This window comes from Lepidochelys kempii, chromosome 5 (genome assembly GCF_965140265.1).
Source record: "Lepidochelys kempii isolate rLepKem1 chromosome 5, rLepKem1.hap2, whole genome shotgun sequence".
NCBI classification, from domain to species: domain Eukaryota; kingdom Metazoa; phylum Chordata; order Testudines; family Cheloniidae; genus Lepidochelys; species Lepidochelys kempii.
The window spans coordinates 35244424-35262500 of record NC_133260.1 but is presented as its reverse complement, the minus strand read 5'-3'; the positions used below and the strand labels follow the sequence as shown (position 1 = coordinate 35262500).

Genomic DNA, 18077 nt, shown 5'->3' with positions numbered 1-18077 from the left:
AGATCCGCAGATGAAAGGCAGTGTAGAAATGTAGAGAGTACAAAAACACCAAACCAAAAATTAAGATAGTAATGATTATAGTAAAAAGATTAAAGAGCTTCACTGAAAAGTTGTAACTCAAAAAGGTAAAAGACAAGACATTCATATAAAACAAAATTCTACACACCATAAAATAAATGCTTTTACGGTGCTCACCTCATGTGTACAACCTTCAACAGTCTCAACGGCTTGCACCTTTACTTTCGGCATCAGGTCTGCCAGACTAAATAAAGAAAAGTTAACTAGCACTATCAAACTATACTGAGGGCATATTATTACATCTCATTCTTACATCAGTAAATTAAACATTTAAAAAGATGACATTATGACAGAGGGAACTGGCACCAAAACTACAACAGGGTATCAAAACTGCTAACAAATATACTTTAACCACCATTTTTGGATTTGCAACACATTTTTTAAAATTAATTATATAAATCATAAAAATTGCCTTATTCTATCAATGCCACCTTCACAGCAGTCAGCATATGCTGAAAGCCTCTTAAGTCAAACAGTCTTCAAAACTGAACAAAGCAAAGTATAGGCATGGTGTATATACTATTGTTTTCAGATTCCCCCCTCACAAGACTCCCCTCTTGATTTCTGAAAGTGTCTGTACCTCAGAAATTAGACTGCTTCTCAGGCAGCAGCCTGAACTGAAACTGGCAACCAAGTTGCCAGACAGTCTCACTTATGACAACAAGGAGAGAACACCTCAACAATGTGACAGGCAATGTAGCCTAATAGAAAAGGCACAAGACTAAGAACAGAGAACTCCTACATTCTCCCAGCTCCAACATGAACTTTTTGCTCTGGGTCAAATCACAGGCTTTCTGCCTTAGTTTCCCATCTGTAAAATGCAGGACTCGTTATCTCCCTGTGATGCGGCAACATTTAATTAATTTTTGCAAAGAATAAAAGTTCACAAATTCCCCAAAATGCATGCAAAACCCTCCACTGACTTAGTCCACTGGAAAAAAATTACAATGTACATAGACCATAGCACAGGGGTTCTCAAACTGGAGGTCAGGACCCCTCAGGGGGTCATGAGGTTATTACATGGGGGGTTGCGACCTGTCAGCCTCCACCCCAAACCCCGCTTTGCCTCCAGCATTTATAATGGTGTTAAATATATAAAAAGTGTTTTTAATGTATGGGGGGGTGGTCGCACTCAGAGGCTTGCTGTGTGAAAGGGGTCACCAGTACAAAAATCTGAGAACCTCTGCCATAGCACAAGTGGCTAGGTGGTTCTTTCCCTGAAGCAACAGGCTGCAGGGGCCAGAATCACCCCTCATATGTTATTATACATAAAATGTATTAGTAAAATTAGCATGCACCCCGCACAAAACAAAACCCTTCTCTATGTTTCTGAGGCCAGCACTAAACATAGTGGTTTGATCACTGGGCAAGAATCCATTACACTTACAAATTCTAGTCTGTTTGGAATGCTTTGACTAATTTTACCCCAGCAAGCACAAAGAAAATTCAGTCTTAAAAGACCTCTATCCACTTCTAGAGCCACCACAAGATCACAGGTCTACAGCACTCTTCATGACTGAACCCCATCCACTATCTTGTCTATATACTCCCACAGCTCTTTCCTCAGTACGCCATTTTCCACTGACCATCAGTCAAAGACAATGGTTTGTTTCAGTAAGCTGACCAGCAGCTGCCTCCTTGTGCATCTCTCATTTTCCCATCCCTTTCTATAAAGCACAAGCCACAAGTTCATCACTTTTAAGGTGGCTTCAACCAATAACCTGTTGACCAAATTCCAATGGCAACACTTATTAGTAGCCATTCAAACCGCACCAGCCATTTTTGTTTGTTGTAGTCACTGCCTTTACAGCTCTTTAAGATCTCCAATATTGCAACTGCTCTTCCCTGAGAGTAGTTTGACTTAATAACTTCCCAAAGCTTTCTCATTCATTTAAATAATCCTGACTCTAGACCTTTAACTTGGGATATAATTCAGAGCACCTTCACAGCAAACACTCTGCCTATACCAGATAACAAACTAAGTCTTACTTAATATCTTCTGAAACATCCTCTATCTTGGATTTCTTTCCAAAAATGGCATAATCCGTGCTATCAACCTCTGCCTCTCTTTTCTTTTTTCCTGGGATGTTCGTAGAGCCTGCTGGAGATTTGCCATCTGAGCGTTTCCTGTAATGCAAACAAACGTTAGATTTCAGATTTGCCTTTAAAATACCTCTAATGGGGGTGGGGGAAGGAGAATGGCTCTGCTATTTACGGTGGGGTACAGCTTGGGAACCCGTGTTTGTAGAAAATGTTGTTTCCAACCATAAAAAAAATCTCCCCAATGGCTTCTGGAAAATGCCAAACTCACCTCAGCCCCACGCTCTTGGTGGAGATCACAAACTGCCTGGGGGAGAGACCGTGTGCATATACCGCACTGAGCGTGCTGGGGCCAAAATCCAAAACGGATGTAAATCCCCATTAACCCCACAACGGCCAGGGGCCGCCTCTGCCCCAAACGGACATAAACACGGCCTGTGGCCAACACTCTCCAGTACCGCCTAAGCGGGAGCCGGGGGGGATCGGGCTGCACCCGCCAACCCAGGGGGCCAACCCCACCGCTGTGGGGAAAGCGGCGCTGCATCCCGGGAGCCCGACTCTCCCTTCGGCCCCCGCCGTGGGGACGAGCGCAACCCCGGCCCCAGCGCGTGCGAGCCGGCGCTGGATGGGGGGAAGGGGAGGGTTATACCGAGGGCAGAGCCACGGCCGCGCCGACTAGCCACTCACCCGGCCTTGCTGGCAGCCTCGGCCGCGGCCGCTTTGCCCTTCTTGGCCGCAGAGGCGGCGGCGGCATCGTCCTCGAACACGCTGAACAGATCGTCTCCAAAGGCGTCCGCCATCGCTCCAGCCTGTCCCACAGCGCCCCGCGCGCACCACAGAGCTCCTCCCCCGGCCCTGCACTGCGCCGGAAGGGGAAGGCGCGCGCGGCACGAGCCGGCCTGCCCCGGGGAGGAAATCCCGCAGGCGCCCTACCCACGGGTGGAGATAGACGAGATGTTCTCGCCCAATACCGCGCTCTCCCAGACGCAGGCAATCCCACAATGCATCGCGGTGCCACCAGCATCCTGACGTGACCTTTGGCCGGAAGTGGCTGCAAAGACCATAGAGTCCGGATTTCCAGCAAGCGCGGACGGGTGCCGGCCAATCAGAATATAGCTCCTAGCGCGGGGGTGAGGCTCTGTGGTACCCGGATGTAAAAAGTCAGGCGCTGTGTCTGCGGGGCCGGCTGGCCGCCTTGCCGTGCGGGCGCGATGGGCGGCAAGAACAAGAAGCACAAGGGGGGCGGCGCGGGGGCCGGGGCCGTTCACGCCGCTGTGTCCGCGGCCACTGCCGCTGCCAGGGCTAAAGCCGCTGCCGAGTCCGGAGCCGCCGGGGAGGCTGTAGGCAAGAGACCCGCCGTGAGGCCGGCCCTGGTATCCAAGGAGCCCCGCGTCAAGCAAGGTAGCGCCGGCGAGAGATCCTCTCTTCCCACCTGCCTGGCCGCCACACGCGGCCGGCCGGCGCCGCTCGCCTGCCCCCTCCGCGCGCTGTTCCCGGCCCCCCAGGCTGCTGCGCTCAGGGGGAGGGTCCGCAACTGCAGCGGCCGGGGACTGGTTTGGCCCCTGGGGCGCTGCCCCCCGTCCCGCACTTTCCCCTGCGCTAAACCCCCCTTCAGCCGCGGAGACGGGCGCGGTCACCCTCCGGGCACGGGCACGGCGGAGCAGTCGGGGCACGCGGTAGGACGGGTTTAGTCAGGCGCTGCTGCTGGGAACTCGCTGGGCACTGAGAGCTGCCCTGGGCTCCTGCTGTTTTTATGCCTCGTTGCAGTACGGGCAGCCCTAAGGCCTCCGAAGTTATGAGCTGGACCCACACAGATCAGGTGATTGACTGAAAAATCAGGATACTTTAAATAAAAAATAAAAGATGAAGATGGGAGCTACCTTTACGATTCAGATTTCCACTCGCAACCGTGAGAGCTCAACACTGTTAAATGAAAGTTGAGATTGAGTTATAATCAAAGGAGCTGGAGCTTTAGGAAGAGCAAGAGCCTCCCATACCATATAAATTGCCAAGTATCAGGGGGTAGCCGTATTAGTCTGTATCCACAAAACGAACAAGGAGTCTGGTGGCACCTTAAAGACTAACAGATTTATATGGGCATAAGCTTTCATGGGTAAAACACCACTTCTTCCGATGCATATGAATTGCCAATACTGTGATTACCCGTAATGGGCGTTCTGCAGTCAGCATCACAGTCAGTGATACCTCTGCAGCCCCTTTGTCTTCTGCGGCATTACACAAGTGTTGCTGTGGGCAGAATTTGGTACTGAAGTAAACATTTCTGATAAAACATGACAGAATAGTATCCACCTCACTTGCCACCAACTGTGCTTGCTTTCCAGGGCTCACAGGAGTAAAGAGCAGTGAAAACATATTTTATTCAGTAAAATCTGCAGATCTATTGAGCTGGATAGTTATAGGGCTTCTAATGCACCTTCCAGTTAAAAATATAAACGATATCTTGTGTTTTTTTTCCAAGCCACTGGGAGGTTAATTTTTTTAAGAGCTTCCTGTGAATAGGAATATTGTATGTCTTTATACATATGAAGAACATGATAGAAAACTAAGCCAACGAATTGGACATTTAGTTCCGTATATGGTATGGTATTGCCACGCCTCTGTGCCGCTGCTGGCAGGGCGCTGCGTTCAGAGCTGGGCGCTCGGCCAACAGCTATCAGTCTTCAGCTGCCCAACTCTGAAGGCCGCCCAGCTCAGAAGTAAGGGTGGCAGTACTGTGACCCCCCCCTGCAACTCCCTTTTGGGTCAGGACCCCCAATTTGAGAAACGCTGGTCTCCCCTGTGATATCTGTATAGTATAGGTTAAAAAGTACACAAAAGACCAGATTCTTCAGGTGGGGTAGGGGGAGACCAGATTTCATGGTCCGTGACGAGTTTTTAATGCCATGAATTTGGTATGGCCCTGTCTATATATAAAGTCAACTCTGGAATAGGGAGGTGAACAGAAAGTATAATCCAGAAGATTATAATACTAGAAAATTTTGCCAGAATTCATGTGTGTCTACCAAACCCTATGGAATCCCAGTCAAACCATATGCCACAAGATGCTTAAAAATTTCAGTTGCAATAAATCCTCTACCTGAAAAATGTATTAATTCACAAGCAACTCCTGAAATAAAGTAGTTACTTAAGGGTTGGATATGTCCATCTATTTATCAAAAAATGTTATATGCCTTCTCCTACACTATAGGCAGGCCATGTGTTTCTGCTTTAGATGTTTAAATTGTATTCCAATCTGCTTTGCTCGTTTAAGTAATATTTCTTTGGAATTTGCAGGTCCAAAAACCTACAGTTTTGGTTCCACACCTGATTCTAGTGCTGCTGCAAATCTGGATAAATCTATCCTTAAAGTGAGTATGTCTTTCAAGAAAAAAACAGCTTCATTCTTCCTAGTACAGTAACGCCTCACTTAAAGTCATCCCAGTTAACTTTCGTTGCTGATCAATTAGGGAACATGCTCATTTAAAGTTGTGCAATGCTCCCTTATAACATTGTTTGGCAGCCGCCTGCTTTGTCCACTGCTTGCAGAAAGAGCAGCCAGTTGCAGCTAGCTTGTGGGGGCTTGGAATCAGGGTGGACCAGCCCCGCTATCAGCTTCCCGCTCCCCTAAGTTCCCTGTGAGGCAGCAGCCCAGAAGGCTATCAGTTGCCGGCAGTTCAGCTGTCCCTCCCCCCGCTGCCATGTGCTGCTTCTGCCTTCTGCCTTGGAGCTGCTCCTGGAGACTCCTGCTTGCTGTGGGGGGGGCTAATGTCAGGGTGTCCCCCTCCCCCCTGCTCCTGCCCCTTGCTTACTCAATTTCCATAGAGCAGGGAGGGGGACACTACAGAACTCAGGATGGAGGGAGCGGACTGGCTGCAGGGGCTGTCTCAACTTGCTGATCTCCTTAAAAAGGCAGTGTACTTAGAGTGGAGTCGGCATACTTTAAGGGGCAATGCTCATCTCTCACATACACACAGGGTGTGTGTCTGTGTCTCTGTCTGCCATGCTGTTTCCCCTCCCTCCATTTGTGCTGTAGAGTGTGAGGCTACATTAAGAACAATGTGTTAACTCTTGAGGGCTCAGCTGTTCTAGTTCATCAGTTAGCAGTAAGGCATTCCTTGGGAAATATCCCACCCTCTGACTTTACCACCTCAACCAAGCTTCACAATCATCATTGCTCTGTGTGTGTGTGTATATGTATATATGTGTGTGTATGTGTGTGTGTGTGTATATATATATATATATGGGGGAGAGAGAGAGGCTGTCTGTCTGTCTGTCTGTCTGTCTGTCTGTCTGTCTGTCTGTCTGTCTGTCTTAGTGTGTCTTTTGTCTGGTGAAAAAAATGTCCCTGGAACCTAACATTAATTCTTATGGAGAAATTTGATTCGCTTAACATCGTTTCACTTAAAGTCGCATTTTTCAGGATCATAACTACAACGTTAAGCGAGGATTTACTGTACCTAATTCTAACAGGAAAAAAAATTCTTTCATGTGCTACAGACTAAAAAACAAGAAAGCGTACTGGACTCTAGAAATCTGCAGGCATACTTTTTGTTGAGTTTTATGTGAAGGGTGGAGCAGCTTCAAGAAAACAGTCAAGACATATTAGTATTTTCATAATGAGGAAACTTTGTCTGATTTTGAGTTCTGTGAACTTTAAAATATTTGATCTCTGAAATTTAACTTTGGTGTATTGTAAAAATATATTGCATGCCAAAGAGCTGTGCAAAACCAGTTTCTTATGATGGTGGGTTTTTTATAGGATTTTAGTCTCTTATTGACATAAAGTTTGTGATCATAACAGGATTTTGTTGCCTATGTAAGATCTAATCCTTTACATAAGCAGCTTCAATAAGATTGACATGGGGATTAAGGGCAAGCAGGATTTGGTCGATAGTCTACAAATGACAGGTATTCAAAGGATGTTGAAAATAGCCAAATATTGCGGCCTGATCAAGTCACTTGTTTTTGACAGTGTTTTTTTTTTTTTTTTCAAATTAATATTGTCATATGTCAAAGATCGTGTCACAACTTGTCTCTATACAAAATTAATATAATATGACTTGAGTGATCTAGTTGGTACAGGACATTATTTCTTTTGGAAAGCCATGTTCTTGTTAGCTGAAACTGCCTCTGCTATTTTTTTGGAGTGAGAGTATAGTTTGTTTTCTACATCCTTTCAATTCCTCGAGTCTGCAGAGACCGCTAGCAAGAGTGCAAAGCAGGAACTGAACTGAGTCCATTTGCTTATTTCACAGAGCAAGTCACAAAGTAGTTACCTGCAATATTCAGTTGCTGACTGCCTGCTGTTTTGGATCTTAATATGTGTGTTTTGGTTTAAACTAAAACCAAAACTTTAAATTTAAGCTGGAGGCCCAGGTCTCACTTAGTGGTTTCAGTGGTGCTCAAGCAGATCTGTTTATTTATCTTGGTTAAACCTCTCTAAGAGCTACTGTATGTTTAGATAGCTGACAGTTTAAGTCCTAGTTCTTTGTCTTTGGGTTTGTTTATTTGTTTGTTTGTTTTTTTTCATCTGGTCAAAAAGATTTATTTGGCTCCCACTCATGTGAAGAAATTGTATTTCCCTAAAAGCAAAATAGGCCCCCTCTTTAATAAAGAAACCTGAATGTGGAGAAAGCTAAGAGAACATCATAACTTTATTAAATAAAAAAAACAGAGAACATTCATTCTTCTGCTAGTATCTTGACCAACAATACACATAAGAGAGGTTTCCAAAAATAGGCGAGAATTGGAAAGATAAAGGGTTTTGCGGGTAAGGAGTCTTCTACCTTCCTATCTTGTCTGTCCCTGATGTTGTTGTAGTGTATCTTAGTTTATATTTGTAAGATTTTATTTAATTTGTAATGACTAGTATCTGTCTCCACAGGTAGTGATTAAAAGTAACTTGGAAAAAAGGATTATTGGAGTCATCAATGAGCACAAAAAGCAAAGTGATGACAAGGGAATGATTTCTAGAAGACTTACTGCCAAAAAATTACAGGTGGAGTACAAATCTTTTTTTTTTTTAAATCTAGATCAACATTTATTCAGTGATCGTAAATAGGTTACTTTTCTGTCACTTTTTACTTTAGTATTTGGTATAAGCCAAGTTTTCTCATTTTGCAATACAACATAATTTTGTTAAAAAACTCTTTAAAATCTCAGATATCGAATGCAATTGGCCAGTTGAATGTCCTTGCCAGTGTAAGTCAATAGTTGAAGATGCTTGGGTGTGAGGTGAAATAAGTAATAATTTGAGTGGAACATAAGAGGATTTGAAAACTCCAGTGGTGAATGGGAAGCTCTTCTTGGCAAGTATGACTGTAGACCACCTATTTTTTTAGTATTTAAGATTTCATTTTAAGAAGTTCTAGTTCTTATGGTGACAAAGAACCTTCTAAAGTTAAATAGCTGCAGTGTTTTCCTGAGCATGCATATGGCTCTAGTCAAACCCTATGGGGAGTCATAAAACTGTCAAGTAATGTCAGTTTCATGCTTGGGAATGCAATTTTCTCCAGAGTAAGCTTAAATGTGCTGAGGACTGGTATGGAGGCTGAGGGGAGGGGCAGATTACTAGAGAAGTTCCTCCATAGCAGCCAGGAGACTGGAGAAAGAATAGAGCAGTTGTTTCCTCCCCCTCATGCTAACCAAGAAGCCCTGATGTGAGAGTGAAGAAACACAAACTCCTGTTCCCATCTAGCAGGTTGATGGAAGGGATGCTCCACTCCCATCAGATACCCAATAACGAAAAGCTGGAGTCCCCATGCAGGATCTAGGGACAGAATTTTCCCCTTTCCAAAAGCTGGGGGTGGCCTGGAGCTATGCTCATCACAACACTGTCTTTGGATCATTGATGGAGATTTACCACCCTTGTCTTTCTGGTTGGTTAGGTGTGTGAAATTATTTTTTTTATTTTAAATGAGATTTAACAATAATCTTAAATAGTGAATTTTGTTTATTCTTTAGTATGCTTTCTGATGCCTGTACCTTTGCAGTTTGCATCTTTTTAATACCAAATTTCTTCTCTTTTCAGAATTTTACAAACTTTTTTCTAAATTGGCGTTATTTCTACAATTTAAATCAATGTCCTTCTTAAAACGTACTAATTATCTTTATTTGTAGGATGTATATATGGCTTTGCAAGGATTTTCTTTTAAGACCGAGGACATTGAGGAAGCTATGAAAAATACAATTTTGTATGGTGGTGATCTTCACTCTGCACTTGACTGGCTTTGTTTAAACCTTTCTGATGGTAAGCATCATGCCTGAGAAGTGACTTTAGGTGCCACAGTTTTTTTGAATCGTTTGTAACTGATTCCTATTGAGTGAGTTTTGTCTTGTTTTTAGTGACTATGACAGTGTATGGTACCACTTATTCTTAAGAGCAGGGATTTCCCTTTTTCCTTTTTCTTTCACTAGCAATACCATTAGGTATACTCTAGAAAAAACAGTTTACATAAAAATATGGTATAGAAAAAGACAAGGTGGGTGAGGTAATATCTTTTATTGGACCGACATCTGCTGGTGAAAGAGAAGTTGGTCCAGTAGAAGATATTACCTCATGTGTCTCGTATCCTGGAACCAACAAGGCTATGACAACACTGCAGATAGCATGGAAGTATGTTCCTATTGTAGATTGAAGAAGCACTCTGCAGCAGAGAAATCTTAGCACCACAGCGTCCCTCAGAAGACTCAAAGGAAATTCATTAAGTCATAAATACAGATAGAAAATCCCCAAGAGGGCCTCATATTCTACAGTTGCCTTTAAAGATGTGAATTATAGGTGGCTTGTTTTAATTTGACCCTATTGTACAAGAGCAATAGCAATCACTGTGGTGTGGGAGTGCAGTATAGTAGTAACAGTTTATTTCAGTAGGATTAGTAGTAATTAGAACCAGGTGCTCCAGAGTTGCTGCTTTTTCTAGCTGTGCTTTGGACTTTCGCCTAACTTTGGGCAAGTCATTTAATCTCTCTTTATCTCCATTTATGCATCTACAAAATAGGTATAATAAGCAGAAATCAATATCTGCTCAGGTGAATATTAAGACCTGGGTTTGATTAAGTCCTACATGATGTTTATTTCTTATTTTTAGTTTGCACCCAGTGCCATTGAAAGTATCTTCAGTTATTTTTTTCTGTTACTTGGAATTACATTTTATTTTAAAGATGCATTACCTGAAGGATTCAGTCAGCAGTTTGAAGAAGAGCAACACAAACCTAGAGCAAAATTTCGTTCTTCTGTGCCATGGAGTGAAACTCCTCCGTTACCAAACAGCAAAAAGAAGGAAGATGGCCCTGAAATAAAGGTAATTTGAGGAATTATGAGAAGGAGTTTTCAATGGTTAAACTCCCACTGACTTTAGTAGGAGCAGAGTTATGTCAACATAGAAGATTATCAAAAATCCTATCCTACGTGTTCAGTAATTTAAAGTACATAGAAGGATTTCTAGTCTTTAGAGTGGAGTGGTTATAAAGGTGTAACTTGAAGTTCAAAAAATGAAAGGTTTATGAAGTTTTGGTGGTAACATTTGACTTGCTGGAAAAAATACAAAGTCCCAGTACAGTTAAATCTCCTACTCTCCAGTCCCCACAACCCATTAATTCTATTTACCACTGCTGTATTCTATAGAAGAACACATACGCTGGACGTAATTTTTATTGATTTGTGCGTATATAAGTTTGCCTCTGTGGTTTAGGAGTCCAGTACCACAAGTTATTAAATCTTAATCAAGATTCCCCACATAACCCCCTCACTCCCTGTTCCCCCATAGTAGTTGTAAAACATTTATCTCGCCATCAAAAAGGCATATATATAAATTGTGTGATGTTTTGCAAGATCCAAGAAGCATCTTCATTTTTTTAAATTGTTTTGAATTTCTCAAATATTGACCAAAACAGCGATTAAATCTTTAGTTTCCTTTACAATTATCTTTTTAATTGTGGCTATTCTTTCTAATAGAGAGATACTGGGAAAGACAAAGAGATGAGTATGAAGGAATGGATTCTACAGTATGCTGAGCAACAGAGTGATGATGAGAAAAGCGAGTCTGTGAAAAAATCAGAAGATGAGGAAAAGTTTGACCCTGTAAGACGGAGAGCAATTTGTATAGGGAGTCTTTCTTTCATATGGCAGTTTTCATGTGGCATTTATCTGTAAACTCTGGCTCTATTGTATGTGTATTTGTTGAAAATCAAGTTTTGAATAACTGATTTAATCGTTGTCTTAGTTTTTGTAGATTTGACAGCATTGCAGGCAGAACGAGGAGGGTTTAAAAAAACCCTTCTAGAAGTAATGCTTCCTAAGTCATTCTTCCTTTTTGTTTTTGTGTTGAATGCAAAACTTTTGGTGCATAGTGCTAGAAAGGAAAATGCAGTCCCTTGAGAGACTTAAACAAGTGGGATAACTGTTGTTTTCCATTCCCACACTTAGCCTTTTATTTTTATTCATGAAATTAGAATTGTTCATTCTCTTGCAAAAGGATTTATTTCATATAAATATTGTGTTGGTGTGGACGGGGGGGTTGGGAGGGAATATGCTTTGTTATGTAGTTTGTAATTAATTTCACTTGCAAAATATCTAGGACGTAACTAATGATCTTGTTTGGAACAGAATGAAAGATACTTGCATTTGGCTACAAAGCTTTTGGAAGCAAAGGAACAGGCAAGTTCCTCCAAGCAAGATAAAGACAAGCAAAGCCAGAAGGTGGCACAAGAAAAAATAAGAAGAATTCAGCATGGTATGGACATTCAAATTATCTGTACCTTTTAATAAACTTACATTTTTAATTGTTCAGTCACACTTTTGCTGGTAAATCTATCAACTATTAGGAAAAATCTCCTTAAGATGATACCTTAAGTACCTTTTAACTGGTTTCACATCATTGCATGAATTGCAGACCTTCATGAATTTCTTTTTGGTGTGACCCAAGATGTCAAAAAATAACTGATTTTACTGGGTGCATTTCTGGCTGTCCAACCTGTCACATTTTCAAAGGGTCAGTGATAAGCACATAAAGGAAACAGGTACTGTTTTTTCTTTGCAGAAATGGCAGCACTAGAAGAACATCCTGTGTTTAATCCAGCTATAAAAATTTCAAACCAACAACAAAATGAAAAGAAAAAATCTCCTTTGCCTCCTGAAGCTAATTTGAACCTGAACTTGCTTGAAAAATCTGGAGCTGCTGCAGAGGAAGAGAAGGGTATGATTGAAATTCAAAACAATACAAACTTCATTTACTGTACTCCAGTTAACTAAAGATTTGTAATGGCCCCTGGATTGTGCATTCTTCTGTATGGTCTGGGACATCAAACCCTGGATTACAGTGAAGATAGGATGAGCTGATTTAACTTCCCAGTTGGCTTTAAAAGCAATATATTAATTGTAGCATAGCAGCTTTAAAGTTTTTTTTTGTTTTTTGTTTTGCCACTAATTGTCACTTATGAGTTAGATCATGATTTGAATACATCTTTCTGTAGATGGAAAGCTAATGTGCTGTTTCACTGCGTCACCCGGTTAGACGTTAATTTTCTTCAACAAAGATCTTTAATGGTTGAAACCTTTGACTGTTGTTTAAATATAGCAACAAGAATGAGTGATATTCTATACTGGTCCTGAACCACCAAGATTAAATCTAGTATTCTTTTTAAGAATTCTAGCAGTGTGCCAGATTTTCTGTAATTAAGATTAAGTATAGATGTCGCCATACCAGTATTCTCTGTCTGATAGTGGCTAGTATCAGTACTTACTAAATATAAATGCAAATATAAATATAAATAAAAAAATTTTACTTTCTACTAAAAATGCCTAGGTTAAGAGGAAAATTACTTTGGGTTCATTCAAGAATTAACGTTTGGAGCGTCCATGTGAACATCTAAAATAATGTAAATTTTGTTTTTACCATTTCAGTGAAAAAGAGGGAGCCTCGAGATATAAGGAATTTTGACTACACTGCTCGAAGTTGGACTGGTAAATCTCCTAAACAGTTTTTGATCGATTGGTGCAGGAAAAATTTCCCCAAGAGTCCAAATCCTTCTTTTGAAAAAGTTCCGGTGGGTAGATATTGGAAATGTAGGTATGTACTTCTAGTAAAGCTGAATTTTCTACTGATTCATTTAACTATCTAAATGCTAGCTACTTACATTTAATTGAATGACTCTAAGCATACATATTTAGAATTTTCTTTTTTGGGAATTTTTTTGACTTACGCAATTTAATGAATTTTACACAAATTTGTAAAATCGGTGTCCCTGAATATGCATTTTTACTGAAAAAAGTGTTGGTTGAAAAATTTTACCCAGCTCTACATACGGTTACCTTTCAGACAATATTTTGCAATAATGCCCACATCATCTAAGTACAGTAACTCCTCACTTACAGTCGTCCCAGTTAACTTTGTTACGTTGCTGATCAATTAGGCAATGTGCTCGTTTAAAGTTGCACAATGCTCCCTTATAACGTTGTTCAGCAGCCGCCTGCTTTGTCCACTGCTTGCAGAAAGAGCAGCCTGTTGGAACTAGCTGTTAGGGGCTTGGAACCAGGGTGGACCGGCAGCCCCCCATCAGCTCCCTGCTTCCCTAAGTTCCCTGTGTGGCAGCCACCCAACAGGCTGTTAATTGCCAGGCAGTTAAGCTGTCCTTCCCTCCCCGCCCCCCTACTGCCATGTGCTGCTCCTGCCCTCTCCCTGAGAGCTGCTCCCAAGAGCCTCCTGCTTGCTGTGCAAGGGGCGGGGGGATAGGGGTTCTAATGTCAGGGTGTCCGCCTTCCTCCCCCTGCTCCTTTACGCCATCAGACCATCTCCTCAGTGGGGACATGACAAGGCTAAGGATAGAGGGAGCTTGCTGGCAGCGGCTGCGGTCACAACTTGCTGATCTATTTAAAAAGGCAATGTACTTAGATTGGTGTCAGCACACTTAAAGGGGCAATGCTTGTCTCTCTCTCATGCACATGGTGTGTATCTGTGTCTCTGTCTGCCATGCTGTCTCCCCCCCTCCATTCCTGCTGCCTTCCAGAGTGAGGCTACATTAACAACAATGTGTTAACCCTTGAGGGTTCAGCCGAGTGATAGTTCATCATTTAGCAGTAAGGCATTCCCTGGGAAATATCCCACTCTCTTCCACCCTCTGACTTCACCTCAACCAAGCTTCTCAATCATCATTGCTGTGTACAGTATTAAATTGTTTAAAACTTATAGTGGGGGTGGAGGGGGTAGTCGTTTTTTTGTCTGGCGAAAAAAATGTCCCTGGAACCTAACCCCTCCTATTTACATTAATTCTTATGGGGAAATTGGGTTTGCTTAACATCGTTTCGCTTAAAGTAGCATTTTTCAGGAACATAACTACAACATTAAGCAAGGAGTTACTGTAAATGTTTGTTTCCACAAGTAGGTCACTTTAAGTTTTATCAAAGGTCTGCTTGGTTTTCCTTTTTCAAAAAACAAACAACCCTACAGGTCACTGAAATCTACTCTAGAGATCAGTTCCATAAAACTGTTACTACACTTTTCTTTGTTTTATGTTGAACCCTTAACCATTAATGATTTTATTTGTGTAATGTTCTTTGTCTGATAACCTTCAGTTTCCACTTATTTGAATGTTACATATAAAACAAAAATTGTTGCTGCACCTGACTAGTAAATAGAAATGTCTGTCTGAAACATGATTTTATAGAACTGTTTTTTCTATCTTTGAAGGGTTAGGGTTACCAAGTCAGTTGATGTAATGGCAGTGTGTCCTACAATTGTGACAGAGGATAGTATGCAAGCTCAGCATCTGGCTGCTACATTGGCTCTCTATCATTTAGTAAAAGGACAGGTAAGATTTTTCACTACACTAGATGCTTAGGATGGAATGTATTTTCACATTAAGATTTTATTTTCTGACATGATATCCACATTCATCTTTTAAAAATCTGAATCAGTAAAGATTTTCCAAGCTCGAATTCTCCCTGTAAATTACACGTTCACTTGTCCTTACTGAAGGTGCCAAACATAATCATGTGAGACCGTAAGGTGTGGCAAGATTTCATGGTGTGTAATAGTTAAATATTGTAAAAAGTTAAAAAGATTTTCTACCAGTCTACCTGTGGGTACAGCAAAACAGATGCTCAACATGGTTACAAATATATGAACTTTCAACTTTCTCCCCCTCTTTATTTGTTGGACTTGCTCATTTAGAAAGAATTAGTGAGCTCTGGTATTTAAGTTGTTCTTTGGAATAGTTTTTGATAATGTGAGAAATTATCTTTTGTCTACTGTTCAGCAGTATAGTTGTCGAATAAGTAAATCAGCAATACTTCTGCATCAGAGTATAGAAGACTTAATATTTTCATTTAATCAAACAATCAGTTGACGTACAATCCTTGTGACAGTGTAAAAGCAAAAAGCCTTTAAACATCCCTATTGTACGTTTTTTAATATGGTCTGTTCAAATAACTGATACTCCTTAAGTTTCATATATACTTTTTCCTTGTTTTTATTTTTTTATATATCTTTATCCTAAATGTAGGATTTGGGAAAACTAATAATTCCTTAGCTGCAATCAAATACTAGCAACATATTTAAGGGAAGATTTGAGGTCTCAAATAAAAATGTTGTCATAGAAAGTACCCAAACAGACTCTGAAGATAAGTGATTAAAATCTGCATCTATAGAGAGGAAGTTTTTAAGTATTTGGATCAGTGATATAGTCTTTCATTTCTTAAAGATTTTTTTAAGGTAACTTCTAGAATTTTTAAATTGATTTGTAGGTGAAATATCAGTAAAACTACAGAATAATACATATTGTCACTTTTTCTGTTTTCTCTAAAGTCGGTCCATCAGTTGCTGCCTCCCCCATATCGAGATGTTTGGTTAGAATGGAGTGAAACTGAAAAGAAAAAGGAAGAAGAAAGCAAGTTAGAAACTAACAAACCTCGTGATAATTTTATTTCTAAGTTATTAAACAAACTCAAACAGCAGCAGCAACAGCAGCAATCTGAAAACAAACCCCAAGTATCAGAAGATCCTGAGGACTCCTGGGAAAACTTAGTTTCCGAAGAGGACTTCAACAGACTCTCTCTTGAAACCACAAGCACAGATGATTTGGAACCTGTGAGGATCCTGTTTAAAAAATTTCAAAGTTCCTGCAGATACCAGAGACTTTTAAAGGAGAGACAACAGTTACCTGTGTTTAAACACAGACATTCAATCATAGAAACTCTTAAAAAGCATAGAGTAGTTGTTGTGGCTGGAGAAACAGGCAGTGGCAAAAGTACCCAAGTGCCCCATTTCTTGTTGGAGGATTTGCTGCTAAATGTGGGAGGATCAAGTAAATGTAATATTGTCTGCACACAACCCCGAAGGATCTCAGCAGTGAGTCTGGCTACCAGAGTTTGTGAAGAAATGGGCTGTGAAACTGGACCTGGAGGAAGAGTAAGCTACTACTTGATTTCTAGCTAACAGCTTAGACCAACTGGTTTTATAGGAAATTTATTTTTCTGTACATAGTGGAAGCCACATAATGATGTTTAGCATGATTTTATTTAAAGACCTCTTTCCTTTTCCTTAAAATGCATTTTCCTTTGCTTTTTGTTAAACACTGGATTACTAACTAACAGGGCTGTCAAGCAATGAAAAAAATTAATTGCGATTAATCATGCTGTTCAACAATAATAGAAGACCATTTATTTAAATATTTTTGGATATTTTCTACATTTTTCCAATATATTGATTTCAATTATAACAGAATACAAAGTGTACAATGCTTATTTTGTTTTTTACAGTGCAAATATTTGTAATAAAAAATATAAAAGATATAGTATTTTTCAATTCACTTAATATAAGTTCTATAGTGCAATCTCTTTATCATAGAAGTTGAACTTACAAATGTAGAATTATGTACAAAAAAATAACTGCAGTCAAAAATAAAACAATGTAAAACTTACAGCCTACAAGTCTAATCAGTCCGTTTCTTGTTCAACCTATTGCTCAGACAAACAAGTTTGTTTACATTTTCAGGAGATACTGCTGCTCGCTTCTTGTTCACAATGTCACATGAAAGTGAGAACAGGTGTTCTCATGGCACTGTTGTAGCCGGCATCGCAAGATATTTACATGCCAGATGCGATAAAGATTCATATGTCCCTTCATGCTTCAGCCACCATTCCAGAGGACATGCGTCTGTGCTGATGATGGTTTCTGCTCGATGATCATGTAAAGCAGTGCAGACTGACGCATGTTCAGTTTCATCATCTGAATCAGATGCCACCAGCAGAAGGTTGATTTTCTTTTTTGGTGGTTCGGGTTCTATAGTTTCCTCATTGGAGTGTTGCTCTTTTTAAGACTTCTGAAAGCATGTTCCACACCTCATCCCTCTCGGATTTTGGAAGGGACTTCAAATTCTTAAACCTTGGATATTGTGCTGTAGCTATCTTTAGAAATCTCAGGTTGGTAATCTTCTTTGCGTTTTGTCAAATCTGCAGTGAAAGTATACTTAAAAAGATAGTAGTCATCATCCAAGACTACTATAACATGAAGTATATGGAAAAATGCGGGTAAAATAGAGCCGGAGACGTACAATTCTCCCCAAAGGAGTTGAGTCACAAATTTAATTAATACATTATTTTTTTAACGAGCATCATCAGCATGGAAACATGCCCTCTGGAATGGTGGCCAAAGCATGAAGGGGCATACGAATGTTTAGCATATCTGGCACATAAATACCTTGCAGTGCTGGTTAAAAAAGTGCCATGCAAACGCCTGTTCTCACTTTCTGGTGACGCTGTAAATAGGAAGTGGACAGCATTATCTCCCGTAAATGTAAACAAACTTCTTTGTCTTAGTGATTGGCTGAACGAGAAGTAGGACTGAGTGGACTTGTAGCTCTGAAGTTTTGCATTGTTTTGTTTTTGAGTGCAGTTATGTAACAAAAAAAATCTACATTTGTAAGTTCAACTTTCGTGATAAAGAGATTGCATTACACTACTT

At 40.8% G+C, this 18077-nt stretch overlaps 2 protein-coding genes across 5 annotated transcripts in view; one reads left to right on the top strand and one right to left on the bottom strand.

The window, feature by feature from the left end:
- MTREX (Mtr4 exosome RNA helicase) overlaps positions 1 to 3082 on the bottom strand; it is a 102394-nt gene extending 99312 nt beyond the window's left edge. For 2 of the 3 annotated variants that reach the window (XM_073343938.1, XM_073343939.1), the window contains exons 1-3: positions 2806 to 3082; positions 2068 to 2205; positions 196 to 262 (exon numbers count right to left, since the gene is read on the bottom strand). In XM_073343938.1, coding sequence (XP_073200039.1) covers positions 196 to 262; positions 2068 to 2205; positions 2806 to 2918 — 318 coding nt within the window. In that variant the 5' untranslated portion in view covers positions 2919 to 3082. The remainder of the gene's footprint in view (positions 1 to 195; positions 263 to 2067; positions 2206 to 2805) is intronic. The other variant, XM_073343937.1, reaches the window with a different exon arrangement.
- A 175-nt stretch (positions 3083 to 3257) lies between these two features.
- DHX29 (DExH-box helicase 29) overlaps positions 3258 to 18077 on the top strand; it is a 35565-nt gene continuing 20745 nt past the window's right edge. Inside the window, exons 1-11 of one of the 2 annotated variants that reach the window (XM_073343934.1) lie at positions 3258 to 3519; positions 5413 to 5486; positions 8003 to 8116; positions 9238 to 9367; positions 10282 to 10421; positions 11075 to 11200; positions 11726 to 11852; positions 12159 to 12314; positions 13022 to 13187; positions 14805 to 14925; positions 15921 to 16523. In XM_073343934.1, coding sequence (XP_073200035.1) covers positions 3330 to 3519; positions 5413 to 5486; positions 8003 to 8116; positions 9238 to 9367; positions 10282 to 10421; positions 11075 to 11200; positions 11726 to 11852; positions 12159 to 12314; positions 13022 to 13187; positions 14805 to 14925; positions 15921 to 16523 — 1947 coding nt within the window. In that variant the 5' untranslated portion in view covers positions 3258 to 3329. Of the gene's footprint in view, positions 3520 to 5412; positions 5487 to 8002; positions 8117 to 8818; positions 9006 to 9237; positions 9368 to 10281; positions 10422 to 11074; positions 11201 to 11725; positions 11853 to 12158; positions 12315 to 13021; positions 13188 to 14804; positions 14926 to 15920; positions 16524 to 18077 lie in introns of those variants that run through there. The other variant, XM_073343936.1, reaches the window with a different exon arrangement.